At 40.9% G+C, this 15,835-nt stretch overlaps 2 protein-coding genes across 2 annotated transcripts; one reads left to right on the forward strand and one right to left on the reverse strand.

Moving 5' to 3' along the window:
• Positions 1-497: 497 nt before the first annotated feature.
• cdkn2aipnl (CDKN2A interacting protein N-terminal like) lies at positions 498-3,424 on the forward strand. The gene is made up of 3 exons (XM_080483142.1): positions 498-755; positions 1,516-1,621; positions 1,713-3,424. Exons 1-3 carry the CDS (start codon positions 544-546, stop codon positions 1,719-1,721), a joined length of 327 nt encoding a protein of 108 aa, XP_080339268.1. The 5' UTR covers positions 498-543; the 3' UTR covers positions 1,722-3,424.
• Positions 2,649-12,467, reverse strand: ube2b (ubiquitin-conjugating enzyme E2B (RAD6 homolog)). Its single transcript, XM_080483141.1, has 6 exons — positions 12,105-12,467; positions 8,465-8,545; positions 7,660-7,685; positions 6,599-6,688; positions 4,510-4,598; positions 2,649-4,370 (listed from the first exon to the last, which is right to left on the reverse strand). The coding sequence occupies exons 1-6, from the start codon at positions 12,146-12,148 to the stop codon at positions 4,242-4,244; spliced, it is 459 nt and encodes a 152-aa protein (XP_080339267.1). The 5' UTR covers positions 12,149-12,467; the 3' UTR covers positions 2,649-4,241.
• Between the last annotated feature and the right edge of the window lie 3,368 nt (positions 12,468-15,835).

Here is a 15,835-nt window from a genome sequence, read left to right on the forward strand (position 1 = left end):
TGACATTTCGTTAGTTTTAGTTTTATTGCATTGTAATAAGGCTTTTTAAAGAAAAACATTATCTAACAATACTTTATTAATCCTCACTGTGAAATTTCTACTTTCCACATTTACCCATTCTATTCTAGGACTCTGCGAGGGGCTGATGGGGTCAAGGGTTTTGCTCAGGGACCCACAGTAATTACCTGCGAACTCATGATCCCGAGCCCACTTCTCTAACCTCCAGGCCACCACTTCCCCAAATGACTTAAGTGCTACATATAGTATGAATACAACTTTAACCATGGTTACTTCTGTACTGTTCATTTGGTGTATCAGACTAGATAGAAAACAATAAAGACATATTTTTCAAATGTAAAATATGCGCGTAATAAAATAGTCAAATATGATAAAATTGCTTTCACCATTTTTAGCAGTGCTTCACTCCACCGCTGAGTGGCGCTGTTTAAAACAAAGCCCAGTTCAAACTACACCACTCACCTCCTCTTGCTGGACCGGAAGTGTCTCTTTGTTGACTCTGCTGCGGAAGACCACAAGGGAAAGATGTCTGTACAGGACGTGGACGATTTTCTGAGGCAAAACAGGGCCGAGGCTGAGAGAGTGGACACTTTCCGAGGTTACTGGGAGAGTGAGAAGCACTGGGAGGCCAGGAGAGAGTTCATCCTGCGGAACATGAGCGACTTCGACGACGAGCAGCTGGACCATCTCCTGTCTCTGTCCATGGTGTGGGCCAACAACGTCTTCATGGGCTGTCGGTACGTGCACGCAACGTGGCCTCGTGAATGTTAATTAGTCTTTAAATTGGACACATTATGTGAAAAGGTCATTCTAAATTTTCAAATCTAGCATTCTAAGAAATTAGATTGTTTGTACTCACGCTGTTAGTCTTCTTTGCGCTTTGTGGTAAATGGTGAAGATGTGCACGCTGCTGCCCACTGTGTCCGGAATCGGTACTACAACAACACAGCGGCATTAGAGCGCCATGATACAAACATTCACGTTTTCCCTCTCTGCAACAAAAACCTCACCTGTCATGGCCCTACATGCTAAATCTGTAACTTGAGGGCATCTGAATTGATGATTATATTTATCTTTGTCAGGACTACAACTTAAATATAAAATACAGACAATATCAATACAAATTGTCACTAATTCTACATTTGACTGACACCACAAAATATACAGTTTTTTTTTTTCAAAGACCGATTTCATAAAAACTGCGTTCATTTGTCAAGCGTGAGATATGGATTCCCTCACAATTTTATGTATATAGTAATCAATAGGTTTTGTAAAATGTATATCCCGGACTGAGTTTTGTAAAAGTTTGTAAATGGGGCAAACTGTTCAATATGTGCACAAAACCGACAACAAATTTAAGATAAATAGAAAATACATTTACCAGAGCTGATCATAGTCAATAACAGTTGGAAAGCATTGTCCTGGTAAAATGATAGAAATCACATGGTTGATCTGAGGTTGTTATAATAACACAACACATCCCCTCATCCATGATAGGTACAACGCAGAGCTCCTGGAAAGAGTGAAGGGAATGGCTGAAGGGATTGTGGTGGAGGATGCACCAGTGTTCAAGACAAGAGACGAGATTATGAAGAAGCAACAGGTAATTATGATATACAGTATATGTACAGTATGTAAATACTCTGTTGATTATCAAATTATTCACACCATGCACGTGTTGCTGTTTTCCGCAGAGTCGATGATGGGAACAGTTGTATTGGAGCAACACTGACTGGACCCAGATGATTTTATGGTTTTTAAATGGATGTGATGAGTTCAAACACTGGAACTCATTTTTTTTAAAGGCAGAGACTGACTTTTTTTACAAGTGTGTTTTTATCAGTGTTGAAGTTCGACTTTATCTCCATTTATGATCATTGTTATTTTACTGCAGTGTCATTGTGTTTAGTGGGTTTTTCCATTTTAATAAATTAAGACGCCGATTGTCTCACTGAAGCATAATAAATCACTTGTGTTGTCTTCTTACAAGATTGCATTGTTGTCAATGATTTCCATGAGAAATAAGTTAATTTGATGCAGAGTGATCGATACCTCTTCATGAGGCGCTTGTCTTGGTTGAACTTGCGTGAGAGGAGTCAGTTGAGTTAGGTCAGGCATCGGAGTAGGTTTCCTCTCATTTCCCGTTGGAGGTGTACCATTGACGACAGTCAGGGAAGAGACCCGGTAGCTCCGCTCGGGGTCCTATAAGAGCAGTGGGACATCGCCGGCCTTCTTTTCCCTCCATATTACAACCGTGATAGTGTCAGGCCATGTGGACCTTGTGAGTAGCTTGCCGGACGTGTGCTACCAACATTGAAGTATGATTTACAAATATAAGTCATTGACTTTGTAGAAATGTGCTGACTTATTAAAAGCCACCAAAAAAAGATGCTTAGATGTTTTAATCGGCTTCCAGATGACAAAACCAACAAACAATTACTGTTGCATGTTTTCTACCATGCTATATCATTAACTGAGCTTCTTCACAAATACCCATTGTTGAAAGGTGAGCCATGTAACTGAGTAGATGTTAATATTTGGTTGATAAAATGTAGTGACTTAACAGATGGAAAACTCTTTGAAATGTATCAAGCAGGGGGGAAAAAATCCAGGTCAAAGTCTGAAAAATGTGTTTTATTATGTTTATACAGCATATTGTTATAGTATACATTTTTTTTGTTTAATTCACAAAATTTTATAACATATCCCTTCTGCTTATTAGGTGAAATAAGTCACTAACCACGATATGACCTACACAGTCTAAGAAAGGAGGAAGTCTTGTTTTCTGATGACTTGTCTTTCACAGATTATTTAGCCGGAGTCAGGCAGGTTTTAAGTGGTGAACATATGCTCAAGTGGTGTTTTAATTGGGTCTGGAAAAAACAAATCTGAAAAGGGAGACAAACGCAGGCGTGAACACAACTCGAGCCCCGAGGAAAGCGGCTGATGTCACCCCCTTGTAACGGATCAAACTGTGAGCATGAACCGTGCAGCAGTTTGCCCCATCTGTCCACCTAATTAAACTGCCCTCGTTTATAGCGAAAAAAGAAGAACAACACACTGGAGCAACGCTGCTTTCATCCTCTACCTACTTCTTAATTGATATGTCGGCTTAAGAGACGGATCAAAAGCACCGACTCCTCATCGAGGCTGACGCGAGTCACAGGCAGCAAAGTGTCCGAAAGATGTTTATATTTCTGTGGTCAGGAAACTCAGGAAAGCACGTGGGAACAAGGGAGAACATTCAACTTATTTTCAAAGTATATTGCTGTATTTGCCTTTTAATTTGGTCATTATGCAAAACAATAAAGGTTTAATATTCAAAAATGAACTCACAGGATTTTAGGCCGTTTCCAGCATCCCGTGGTTTCTGCTTTAATAAAACATAAAAAAAAAAGACTTCAAAGTGCACATTTTAAATTTCCTACTCAACGCTACAGACACTGATTTTATTTAACAGGGATTGACGGAGTGGGACAGGCGATGAAAGCGACACGACGAGCATCACTTTGTACCTCAAAGCAGAAAGTGATTAAAATAAAAAATAAAAAAACTCAGGAGATGGCTAGCCGGGGAGTCGTGATTCATCAGTGCTAGGGAGACTTGGCACTGCTGCAGCCTGTGACGTCTGTGAGCCCGAACCTACTGTGTCTCTTAAAATAAACAGAGTTATGCTGGAGGAGAGCAGGAGCTGCTCTCTATCAGCTTTATATGCGGCCGGCTCACAAGTGTGGACGACGCTACCGACACACGGAAAGCTTTTAAAAAGACGCTGATTTGGTGATCGATGAGCCCCTTCCAGAACAGCCCAGTTGTGTGCAACACCGGCAGACGAAAGAAAGAAAAAGAAAAAAAACTGAAAAGGGGGGGGGGAACGAAAAAATAGTCTGTAAAACTTCAATCCAACCAAACAACAAAGATATATTACAAAATTCTGTTAGCAATAACTTATTTCACATCATGCAATAAAAAAAAAAAAAAAGTAAAATTAAAGACAAGAAACAAAGATTGATTTCCCCTCTCTCATTTTCTTTAAATGTATTGGCAAGCAAGGTAATGTCCATTCGGGTGTTGGTTGTTCTTTTTTTCAGGGTGGCACTTGAGTACTTCTGATATAGTTGCTGTTTTGTTTTTTTTCGTTGTTTTTTTTTCTTGACGATGAGGTAAAAATGATAGAGTGAAGTACAGGGACGATGAAGAGAAGAGTAAAGCGCGACGGAGGCTCAGACGTCCACCCAGCTCTGCTCCACGATGGCCGTCACTCTCTTCTCGTACTCCCTCTTGTTTTCCTGATAGAGCTGCGCGGCCTGGCTGTTGGCTGGACTGTTTGGGTTTGGCTCGTCCAGCAACGACTGCGGAGATAAAAACGACGGGAGTGTTCACGGACAGCCTGGAATCCTACCAAGCTGTCAACAGTACACGTGCGTCCCGCCCTCCGTCCCTACAGTCACTGTCAGACGAAGTGAAGCAAAAGACCGGAGAGCAACCCACCTGGATGGAGGTGAGAATGGACGACACATCATACGTGGGGCTCCAGCGATTCTGAAGAATGTCTAAACATATACTGCCATCTGCGTAAACTGAAGAACACAGAAAACAAAGACAAAAAATATTAATTAACATCACATCCCCCGGACTGGTTGTCTTTTAATCACGTGTTGGGACAAGTGGAAAATATTGTGAGAAGTAAAAACACGCAGTTGATTGTACAAGTGAAAACTCTCAAGTACCAGCTTGAAATTTTGTCCCGATAGTATAAAATATCTAGAACCTAAACTTAAAGATTTTAATATTGGATCACAGGAGCTCCATTCAGAATCTGCTGTGTCTGTGTGAGCTTGACTGGCCCCGCCCACACATGCCCACCTTGGGAAGAGGAGGAAGTACTTCCTCTCATGATGCCAGAGCAGAGCTGCCTGATTGTGGGAGGGTAAAAGTGAGGGTCTACACTGAATGAGATTGGCTAAACCCCCGATGACACTATATAGGGTTTGATTTCTGATTGGCTCGTTGGAGCAACGCACTTTTTAAAAACTGAAACAAGCCAGGGAGAGATAGGAGAGACTTTCTTCACTTCTGCGGTGTCGTTCCAAAGCAAATTACTGTTGGAAAACCTTTAGAAAGGGAGTTTTGCAGAACATGACTCCTTTAAGAAGAAACTATTCATTTTAACAAACAGGGTGCACAACACCAAGCACTTATTTACCATAAATTCACATTTAAGTTAAAGAGCCACAATATTAAACTTAGGTTTTGCTTCTGTTAGACACTGAGAGGCAGTGCTGATTCCCTGATCAGGCTTATAGTTTCTCTTTTTTTTTTAAATCTCTGGTTGGTAGTTAGTCAGTTGAATACATATATATTTACACACACATATTTAATACATTATGTTGTAGTTTAAAAAAGATTGCTTGCTGACCTTCGTGGACATACCAGCAAGATATCCCAGAATTGCCTTTGAGGACAAAACGGGACTGATACTTTAATTCAATATGGAGGAAAACAAATACTAAAATTAAACAGATAAATGCATTATTACCAAAATGGGTTGTTAATCCATTAAAATATCAATTATTTATGGAAAAAAAACAAACGTATTCACTTTATTTCACCAGGTAAGTTAATGGAGAACTGGTTCTCTAATTTGGTTCGACAGTTAAAATAAATTCATGAAACGGTGCCACACCAGACCAGACCATGACATACTGAATTCAATAGTGAAATGATTATATATGTTTGGTTTTTGTTCAACATAAAACTAATTGGTATTTTAATGAATTGATGACACATATAGGTAAATAATGGTGTATTTATTTACTTAATTGTGGCACATTTAGTCCTCCATAAGACATGAGGAAAAATTCTAAAAAAGTAATGAATAATATTAGTTTCAAGGGGAATTCTTGGATGATTCATTATAAGCACATTTGAACTTGGTAACAATTAGAACTATTCCGAATGACTTGATTCCAGAATATATTTAAAAGTGAATAAAACATATTGAGACATACAATTAGTCAATTTCATGAAATGATCTGCCCCATTTCCCAGAATTCTTTGTGAAGTGCTACAGTCACCATTCAGCCCTCTGGGAGTGAGGATGACATTTCATCCTCAAAATGATCACATACCAATTTTAGTTCTTATGATACACGCTACTGGACGGCGCTCAGTGAGTTCCCGTTACGGCCCGAAGCGGTCAAATCAAACAAGTTATTTTGGCTGCAAATTCACTGTGATGCCCGTGCACATACAAATAGGAATGCCATTTGGAGTCCACAGGCCACTGCAGCAAAACTAGATTGATTGTAATAACAGACTGGACAGAGGAGCTGAATGGAAGGAAACGGCTTGAATGGGGAGGAAAGGTGGACCCTGAATTTCTGAGAAAATAGGAAGCAAAAGAGTAAAAAAAAAAAAAAAAGAAAGAAATATGGCAAATCTGAAAACTTCCATTTCTAAACATACAAATGGGAACCGCAATCTCTGGTCTGGAATGCTTGTTTAGAACGGAAGCAGTCAAATGGTAGAAGCCGTGTGTGTATGCGTGTGTGTGTGTGTGTGTGTTTCAGCTGCTTACCATTTGGGTGAAACATTCTGGAGACGAACCGAACTGTGGGAGGCTTGTTTGGGTACTCCTCCGAAAACTCTATCAGAAGCTTAAACGTTCCTGCAGCGGGCGAGAGGGGAGGCAGATGTGAACGGCTGAGGGAGTCGGTGAAAGTGAGAGAAACAATTATGCTGCTATAAATATCTCGGGCACAACAAGAGACACCGGGGCAGACCTGGAGTCTGTGGTAGATGACTAATATGGCCAAGACAAGCATGTACTAAAAACTACTAACATTTCATTCAAACCATGTTGAGAGTTCTTTTTCTTTTTTTTTTTTTTTTATTAGAATTTTCGCAATTCAGTAGCAGCTGATATAATCAAAATATTTAGTGTGTTACCGGGCAGATTGTCCCGATTCACTCTGTGACTCCTCATCCAAAGCGATGAAGGCTAACAACCTCACTCAAGGACACAATCCACAGACTTCAGAGCAGAGTAATAAACGAAGTGACAATTAGGGAAATGGTTCACTGAATGGGCTGCTGTTGGGGACACGAGATGCTGGAAGAAAATTTCAAGTTCACAATACAAACCGTTAGTCCTCTTGGGTTTATGTGAGTGGATGCATTGTGGTGTTCCAGTGCAAGATGCAGATACTAATGAACCGGAACAGATTATTATTGGACGAGTGATGACTTTCAAGAGGACTCTTCGTGGGCCAGATCTGACACCCCTGCTCTAAATTTGAAAACGAGCTACTAAACTGCTCCGTCACCATTTCTAAACATGTACAGTTTAGAATGAAACCCTATGTTAGTGTCTATTGTCCGAATGATAAACTAAATAATAAAAACAATCTATCAATAAGTCTTAGTTGATCATTTCATCAAGGTTCAATTCGCAGGTGGGGTTTTCTTTGCGCAGACTGATTGTCTGGGTGAAGCCCCTCTGCCCCCGAGGCTGGAATCAGTGGTTTATTATAAACAGAATGTCTATACCAACTACACCAAGCAGAGTTAATCCGATTCCAGACCTCGGGTGAACACGAGCCAACATACACTTCAAATGTATCAATATGTGGAACTTACCGTCTTCAAATGGCGTTCCCACCGGCCTGCAGGAAACGGAGAAAGAGTGAGAGACATTTCCCAAATTCCAGAAGTCCCAGCCAAGACCTGCTCTTGTCCACAGAATAAGTGTTAAAGTCTCTCCTTGAAGGGTGGAGACGCTCGACGCCTTTATTCACTCAGCTCTTCACATTCATACAGTCCCAGTTCAGGGGCCAATTACAACAGCTGCCTTCACATTTTACATTTCTGGCAGCGTTCCCTTTGAATTATTTGGGAAACTAATATCAAGTCTATTTTTACCCCTTCGTGCCCTGGTTTGTTTTTGTTACACCTTGCTGCTCTGCGTCGGGTTTTCAGTTACCTTACAGCTCACTGATTTGTTTGTGTTTTCAATGTTTTATTGCTTTAACTTAAATCCCTTGATTCTAGTTCTCCTCACAATTAAAGAAAAAAAAGAATAAATCTCCATCTTACATGAGTCACTCTCTTTTCAGCTGTACAAAAATTATGCACCAACTGAGTTGGGAGTCACAAGCATGCAAAAATAACTCTCAGTTCCATCTTTATCCATCCTTCCTGTTCTAATATGCGTCCTTGTCTCAATAACTTCAGTCTCTCGCGCTTTCTTTCCATCAAACTCCCACTGTGACTGAGACTTTTCCAGACTGCACTGACTGCGACAAGCGCGACTGTAATCAAACAATATTTTAAAAGCAGTAGAACAGGGTGGGGGGGGGGGGGACAATGCACAGGGGTAGGTGGGTGCATCAAAGTAGAGAGAGAGAGAGAGAGAAGGTGGAGTTGGATTTAGAGCATGACTCACCCAAAAATTACAGCGTTCCAAAGCATGATGTTGTTCTCTGATGGTGCTCCACTCACGCCGGTGGGAGGATCTTCTTGAAGTCTGTGACAGGCAGAAAAAGAGACGTTACAAAAAAGACGGGCAAGGAAAGAAAGGTACAGGGAGGAAGCTAAAGAAAAGAGAGAGCAAAAGGATGAAATGGATCTTAAAGAAAGCAATTGCAAAATAATAAGAAAGGAAGGAGTCAGAGGGAGAAGCACTGACACGGGGATGGATAAGAGCATGAGGGTTTTTAATTAACACCTTGACTGCAGGATAATTATCAATCAGACCACGAACCGCTGTATCAACATCACTTTTAAGAGACAGCCAGACTCGCAGGATCAACTGCACACACCGTCCATTCTGCTGTCACATGGAGCCGTTAATAGACGCTGTGATTGCTCATCTAATGCTCCGCTGTGCGGCGACAAGTGTCTTCAGTGACCATCAAAGCCCCGGCCGTGTCCACGCTAAGCACTTTAACTGCTGAGTCGTCCTTCACCTGGGATGACTTATCGCTGACGTTTGTTTTCAGGATCAACCAATCCAGACGAAGCGGCGAGGAGAGACACCCCGAGGAGCTTCTGTCAATACGTGCCGATTTTGTTACTCCTGTCATCAGTGATTATTGTACCGGTGTATTGTGGATTTGTTCTATTCACTACTGGTGAGGAGGAGCTCACATGTATCTGCAGGTGCAAAGATGAAGTGAATAAACTTGAGAGACAGAGGAAGAAATGTTTCTAACTAGTTGCTGGTTTGGTGCATTTTTACCTTTATCTATTTTTTTTATGAATTAAAACTGATAAATACAAACTACTTTCAAAATATTTGTATGATCTACCGTTTTGTTTTCCCCCAAAAGGTGTTTGTGGGAAACACGTAAAACATGCCAAGACATCAGCAGGACTTCATGGAGCCTTTCTCTTTCATTTTTGCTGTTTTCCACTCCAATCTTATGCTTCATCAGAAGGCCCAAAAATAACCCCGGATGAATTAATCATAATTGAAAACCATCATGACGTCTGCAAAGAAATCAGCCCGGGGCTGTCGGACTGACACAAGGTTCTCTGTGAATTGCAGTGCAAAGGTGCCACGGCAACAACTGCTTAGCAACAGCAGCGTCAACAAATCAAAACACACAGTGGTTGCAGGTTGAATTAAGTTTCCAACAATAAGTTTCCAGCTGATTAAGCGATTGACCTGCGCCCGATATTAAACAAGCTCTCAAACCTGGGCCCACCTGTGTGTACTCAAACTGAACTATTAGAACAGACTGAGTTTTATATCACCAGTGAATAAAAGTCAAGTCCAGGAATCACTACAGACCATGAAGCCCCACAACCCAATGGCCAGTGTAAAAGCCGGTTTACTATGAGCTTACAGCTATAAAACAAGGTAGGCTGATTCGTGTGCAGATCCAAGTCCCTTGCTGCAGACAGACCCACTGCAATTAACCTCATTTACAGTAATCTGCCTGAGCTCTGTGCTGGTAGAGGGATGCGCCACTCAACTTTGCTGTACCATACACCAAAAGTTACTTTATTACTTAGAAAAATGAGATTAGAAGAGGTGTGGGACAACTGCGGGGGATAGGAGGAGACAATATGACGGCTAATCTTGTTTTGATTGTCAGAAGATTGAGTGTTCGTAATATCTGAATAATCATATGATCTATTTACACACAATTATTCATGGTGCAATTTCTGAAACTCAAATCAAATAAAGACACATGAATTTAGTCTTGGAGAAACTGAAACGCATTATCTTTTTGGTCCATACCCATCTTAATCAAATCATTATATACATCTCAAGTGTAAATTTAGTAATGAATGACAAAACAACACATTATGTAGGCAAATCAATTACTTTATTCATATATAAACTTTAGTAAAGTCAGATTATTCACCCTAAACTTATAAAAAACAAATGCCAGTGGGAACTTGCATACATTATGCTAAAATAGGTTATGTGCGTGGACCTTTCCGCATGCAGTTTGCATGTGCTCCCTGACCATGCGTGGCTTTTACGCAGGTACTTAAATTTCAAACCACAGTCGTAAAAACAGGGTTTTTAGGAATATTGATGAATCCCCCATGGGGTTGAATATGTTTGTCTGTCTGTGTTTGCCCTGTGATAGATTGGTGACCGGCCCAAGACAACTAAATAACTATAATGCGCCCAAACTCTTGGGTAGATGCCTGCATGCACGGATGGTGAGGTAATATAAACGAAAGCCAGACTAACCTCCTGACAGTGATAACAATGCTGAAGTTACATAAAGATTGCAATAGACATCAGTGGTAGAGAAAGGAAAGCGAAAGCAATAAGCAAACAGGACTATGACTTTTATGTAATATATTCCATTTCACATTTCTATCATATGCTCCAGTTAGTCTCTTACAGCTGACCTCAGGCAAAATCAACTTGGACAGATAACGAGTTACAGTAAGCGAGCCATTTCATCTCTAAATCGTAGCAGTCCAAATAATCACAATATCTGGGTTTCACAATACTGAAAGAAGGAAATGATTTGGCTGACAGATGAAACAACTGAGGTTAGGCAATACCATATAGGCCTGGATTCAATTGGCTACCTCTTGGTATGGACACAGACCGATTGGAGCATTCGCCATTGTGCTGTATTAGCCTCGGTGTCACACTTTGCCACCTGGGGACTGGCACAACAGAGTAGAGTTACACTGACACCTTATCCACCCTGATTCAGCGGCTGTTCTCAGTAGAATGGCTTAGCATCTCTTTTTGTCCACTGACAGGTGTGTGTGTGTGTGTGTGTGTGTGTGTGTGTGTGTGTGTGTGTGTGTGTGTGTGTGTGTGTGTGTGTGTGTGTGTGTGAATAACACACATGCACATAGTGTAGGATGCCATATGGAGCTGGGCAACAGCTTGTGCATGGCAGTTATTACAAGCAGCTACACCTGGCAGGTGTATTGGTCCCAGGAAGCCAGAAAGTGCTCGTTTTTTGTGTCAAAGTACAATGGATGAACACAGACATCAGGCATTTCTTTACAACAGACACCATGAAGTAGGTGGGCAGCTGAAATCGAGCACATTGACCACAATCGGTAGGGTTGTGCGACACCTGCAAGCCACGTTGCTGCCCATGGGCTGAGGAGACCACAACCCGAATTCTTGCACCGTATTTATCAACAGACAACTTGCAGACTGCGCAGAAAAGCTTAATAAATCCTGTCACGTTTGGCTCTTAATCGGATCTAGTCGACCAAGACTCCCGATTTGCCGAATTTAACCCCACGTCTGGCATCGAGGCTGACTCCAAGCCACCTCGGTTCACCCCAGGTAGCTGAGGCTCAGAAAAATAAACGACCAGACCATCGCTATTCCCCCGGCACAGAGACACTGCAGGAAACAATACTGCCTGCTAATGTCAAACGAAATTGACACCCGCAGCCCTCCTCGATACGCAAGACAGCAGGCATAGCATAAACCCAGAGACATTAAGCACATATTCATCACAATAACTTCATCCTGTTTAGATTTTTTTTTAACCCAGCATTGTTTGCAGCTATCGCCGAGCTAGGCTAGCATCGGTGGCTAACGCCGCTAGCCGCACAACAAACACAAAACGACGAGGTACCTTTTAAAATCTCTCATAAGCCGTCTCCTCGCCGGGGTTGACATGGTTGGAAATACGTATATAAAAAAAAAAAAAAGAAAAAGGGGGAACAAACGGCCTACAGCGGGCGCATAAAGCTGGATACTATCCGAAACAACCCGGTGTGTTCTTCCGCCTGCAGCCCTGTTCTTCTTCTCTCAAAACAACTGGCGAGCTGCTAAATATGGTGACGTCGGTTCTTAGCGAGCTGTGGCGAGAGGAGGAACAGCCTCCTCTGTCACAAACATGTGCAGGTAAACCCCGAATTACACCTTCTGCCTATCGCTCCCAAACCACGGCTCGCATGTGGGGGACGTGTTTTATCTGTTATCGACACGCTGCAAAGGATGATTTGTTTTGCCAAGTTACACACAGGCCCGGGAACCAGAAGGGCACGTTGCTTGTTTACAGCTTCAAAAACATCAAAACATTTCCACAAAGAAATGCAAAATGACCTGGATTAAATACCAACACACTATCTGAAATGACCGGAAATGTTAAAAAAAACAAACAAACAAAGTCTTTCAATTTTAAGAGCTATATTCAAGAAGCTACAAATTAGACAAATATTCATATAATTTAATATACCACAAGGAGGTATTTCTCAAAGATGCGTAATGTGATCAGAAATGATCCGAAATGGCACACGTAACTACACAAATTCTTAAAAAGAACCACAAAGAGGTATCAAAGTCAGAAAGACGGCGAAAACTTTCACAGCGGGACACAAAAATCCTCTCTGAGAGATACAACACTGTCACATAGAAAGATAAAATGATGCAAGACTACAAATGCTCACAAACAATGGTCACTAAAATAAACACATGAAGTAAAAAAAAAGGATTCAGAACAGCCACAGAGAGGGACACAAACTGAACACAGACCTGCAAAACGAAACAAAATCAAGAGTCTACAAAGAGGGACAAAAAGAAACTGTCACAATAGAACCAGAAACATGTCACACAAAAGATGTAACATAGTAAGACAGAACCATAACAACAGATACATCACACAACCAAATTAAAAGTGCTAACTACAAGGTGCAAAGACAAAAAGCAAACAACGAGGTGAGAGTTTTATTAACCTTTGATTTAAAAAAGAAATACATAAAAAAATGAATGCAAAATTCACAAACATGATTGAGGGGATCACAGAGGTAGAAAATGACCGTAGTTACACCAAAAACTGCACAAGTAGATACACAACAACCTCTGAGTGGCTCATTTTCTCACTTAACAGAGCCTCAAAAAGAAACACACACAGAAAAACAGTGGAAACTATTGCCGAGGAGCACAGCACTCCCACAAAGATTGCTAAAAAGACACTCAGCCCAAAAAATGACAAGCAAGAGTCATATAACAACCACTGGAACCCATCCCAACTAACAAGAAGTAAAATAACAGCTTAAAAAGATGTATATAAAACTATTTGAATAGAGTTCAGAGTGCGAATCACACAAAAAGATACCAGTAGATGCATTTATCTGTCTACAACGTGATCTGTGCGTGTGATGCAAAATGATCAGGGCACAAAACAACAAACACATCTGTAAATGTACTAGATTATAATTACCAAGAGAAACAAACAAAAAAAAAAAAAGTACAGAGAGACACAAAAATATAAAAGAAAGAAAGAAAAAAGTATCTGACAGGACCACAAAATGACCATCAAAACTGAGAAACGTGACAAAGCAACATTAAGTCTTGTGAGGAAGGTCCTCTGCAGCCCCGTTTCCAGAGGAGAGTTAATAGTCTGTTTCTATTTTCAGCTGCGTGTTTTCAAAATGTCTTTAAGTCTTAAGAAAATCCCGGCATTACACAAAATGATCAACTGTCAGTGTTGTCATGGTAACAGTGTGATTTATTTTCCGACTTTAAGGATGCTCATGCAGCGAGGTGCAGTCCAGTGTGGGCTTTAGTGCACTGTGATTTATTTACTTCACCAATTATCTGAGAGGATCTTTTTCCTTTTTCTGCCACGTTGCTATGATGACAGAAAAAAAATAGTAATAAATAGAGAGTTTAAAAAAAAAAAACACACACAAACTACACGTCACAGAGCTGTGCGACCATCTCTTCTTGTAGACTGATTAACAACAGTGTTTAAGTAGAGAAAAGCCCGTGTTGAACAACGTCATCCACCCAATACAGTCGTCAAACTTTGACTTATGGACGGATGACGGGTGAAAATAAAAATTAATGTGCGCGAGTCTAATAATCTACTCAGCAGTAAGTGGCTTACCCTAAAATCTACATAATCCAGCTGGAGCTAATGCACCCTGTCTGCATGGTGCTGCCTGGAAAGTGATTAGCATCAAGTCAGCAGAAATATGAAGTGACTTTCTTACAGCGAGACCTTCATGTCAGGACATGCAAATTGCCTCAGAACCTTCATTAGCATAGAGGGGTTTTTGCTCCAAGTAGCATACATTTTTCTGTATTTCTATGAACTGACGTGCAAATGTGGTTGTTGTCCTCAGCCCTACACACAGAGACACAGTCAGAAAGCATCGCTAACAAAAAAGAAAAGCAAAGTTTTATGCAATGTTATTCGACTTAAAGCTGCAAGAGGGGAAAGTACAGTGCGCTCGGGGTCGCCAGTCCATCACAGGGCAAACAGAGAGACAGACAACCACAAAAACACACTGACAAAGGATAAAAACATGAATAAAACCTACTTGTGCTTGATATTACTTATAGCAGAAGAATGTTTGACTGTCTGACGCACGATTGCAAACTTTGTGTGTCTGTACTGTGGTGGTCCTTGAAAATTATTAACACCATTATGACTAACAGGATATGACAATAACTCCAAATATAACAGACGCAGTGTAAACATTGAGCGAGTCTGATTATGACTTGCACTGAGATAAACAAAGAAAAATCTTATTTCTGTCTCCGTTTTCTTTGGTTTCCTTGTCGTCTGATTCCGTCTATGGATTCGTCTCTCCCTGTTATCGCTTTTATTTGCTTCTTTCATGTCTTGTCAACAACTCTTGTTTGCATATTTACGGTCTTTGCATTTTAATTGACTCAGCTGGTCGGCTAAATTTACTTTCATGAATTGTGGGTACAGTGGTAGATACGAAGAAATGATAAACATGAAGTAAAACCTCAGATGACTAATCCATCCATCCATCCATCCATCCATCCATCCATCCATCCATCCATCCATCCATCCATCCATCCATCCATCCATCCAGCCAATCTGCAGCATTAGTTTCTTTCCTTCCACTAAAAACAGAAGCATATAGGTTCAGCGTGACAATTAATTCAAAGTTCCCCCTTCATTTTTGTGGTTTTTCTCCATATCCCAATGTCCTCCCACAGTCGAAGTGCATAAGTCTCAGATTACATTTTAGTCTCTAAAGTGTCCATAGACGTGAGCGTGTGTCATTCCCTGTCCCTGCAAAGTATCCGGAGAGAAACCAGATGCAAGTTGAAAACATGCAACCTCCACGACCACAATGAGGCAAGAGTTCTAACAGAGAACAAAGAACAGATTTAAATACATTCAAATGATCTTCTGTCATTTCTTAGTTATGTGTAGTTACTGTTTCTGCAAGGAATAATACAATGACTTTAAGTATTGCAGAGTCTCTGAGAGAGAGAGAGAGAGAGAGAGAGAGAGAGAGAGAGAGAGAGAGAGAGAGAGAGAGAGAGAGAGAGAGAGAGAGAGAGAGAGAGAGAGAGAGAGAGAGAACTTTTGTGATT

Source organism: Lipophrys pholis (assembly GCF_963383615.2).
Source record: "Lipophrys pholis genome assembly, chromosome: 16".
NCBI classification, from domain to species: Eukaryota; Metazoa; Chordata; class Actinopteri; order Blenniiformes; family Blenniidae; genus Lipophrys; species Lipophrys pholis.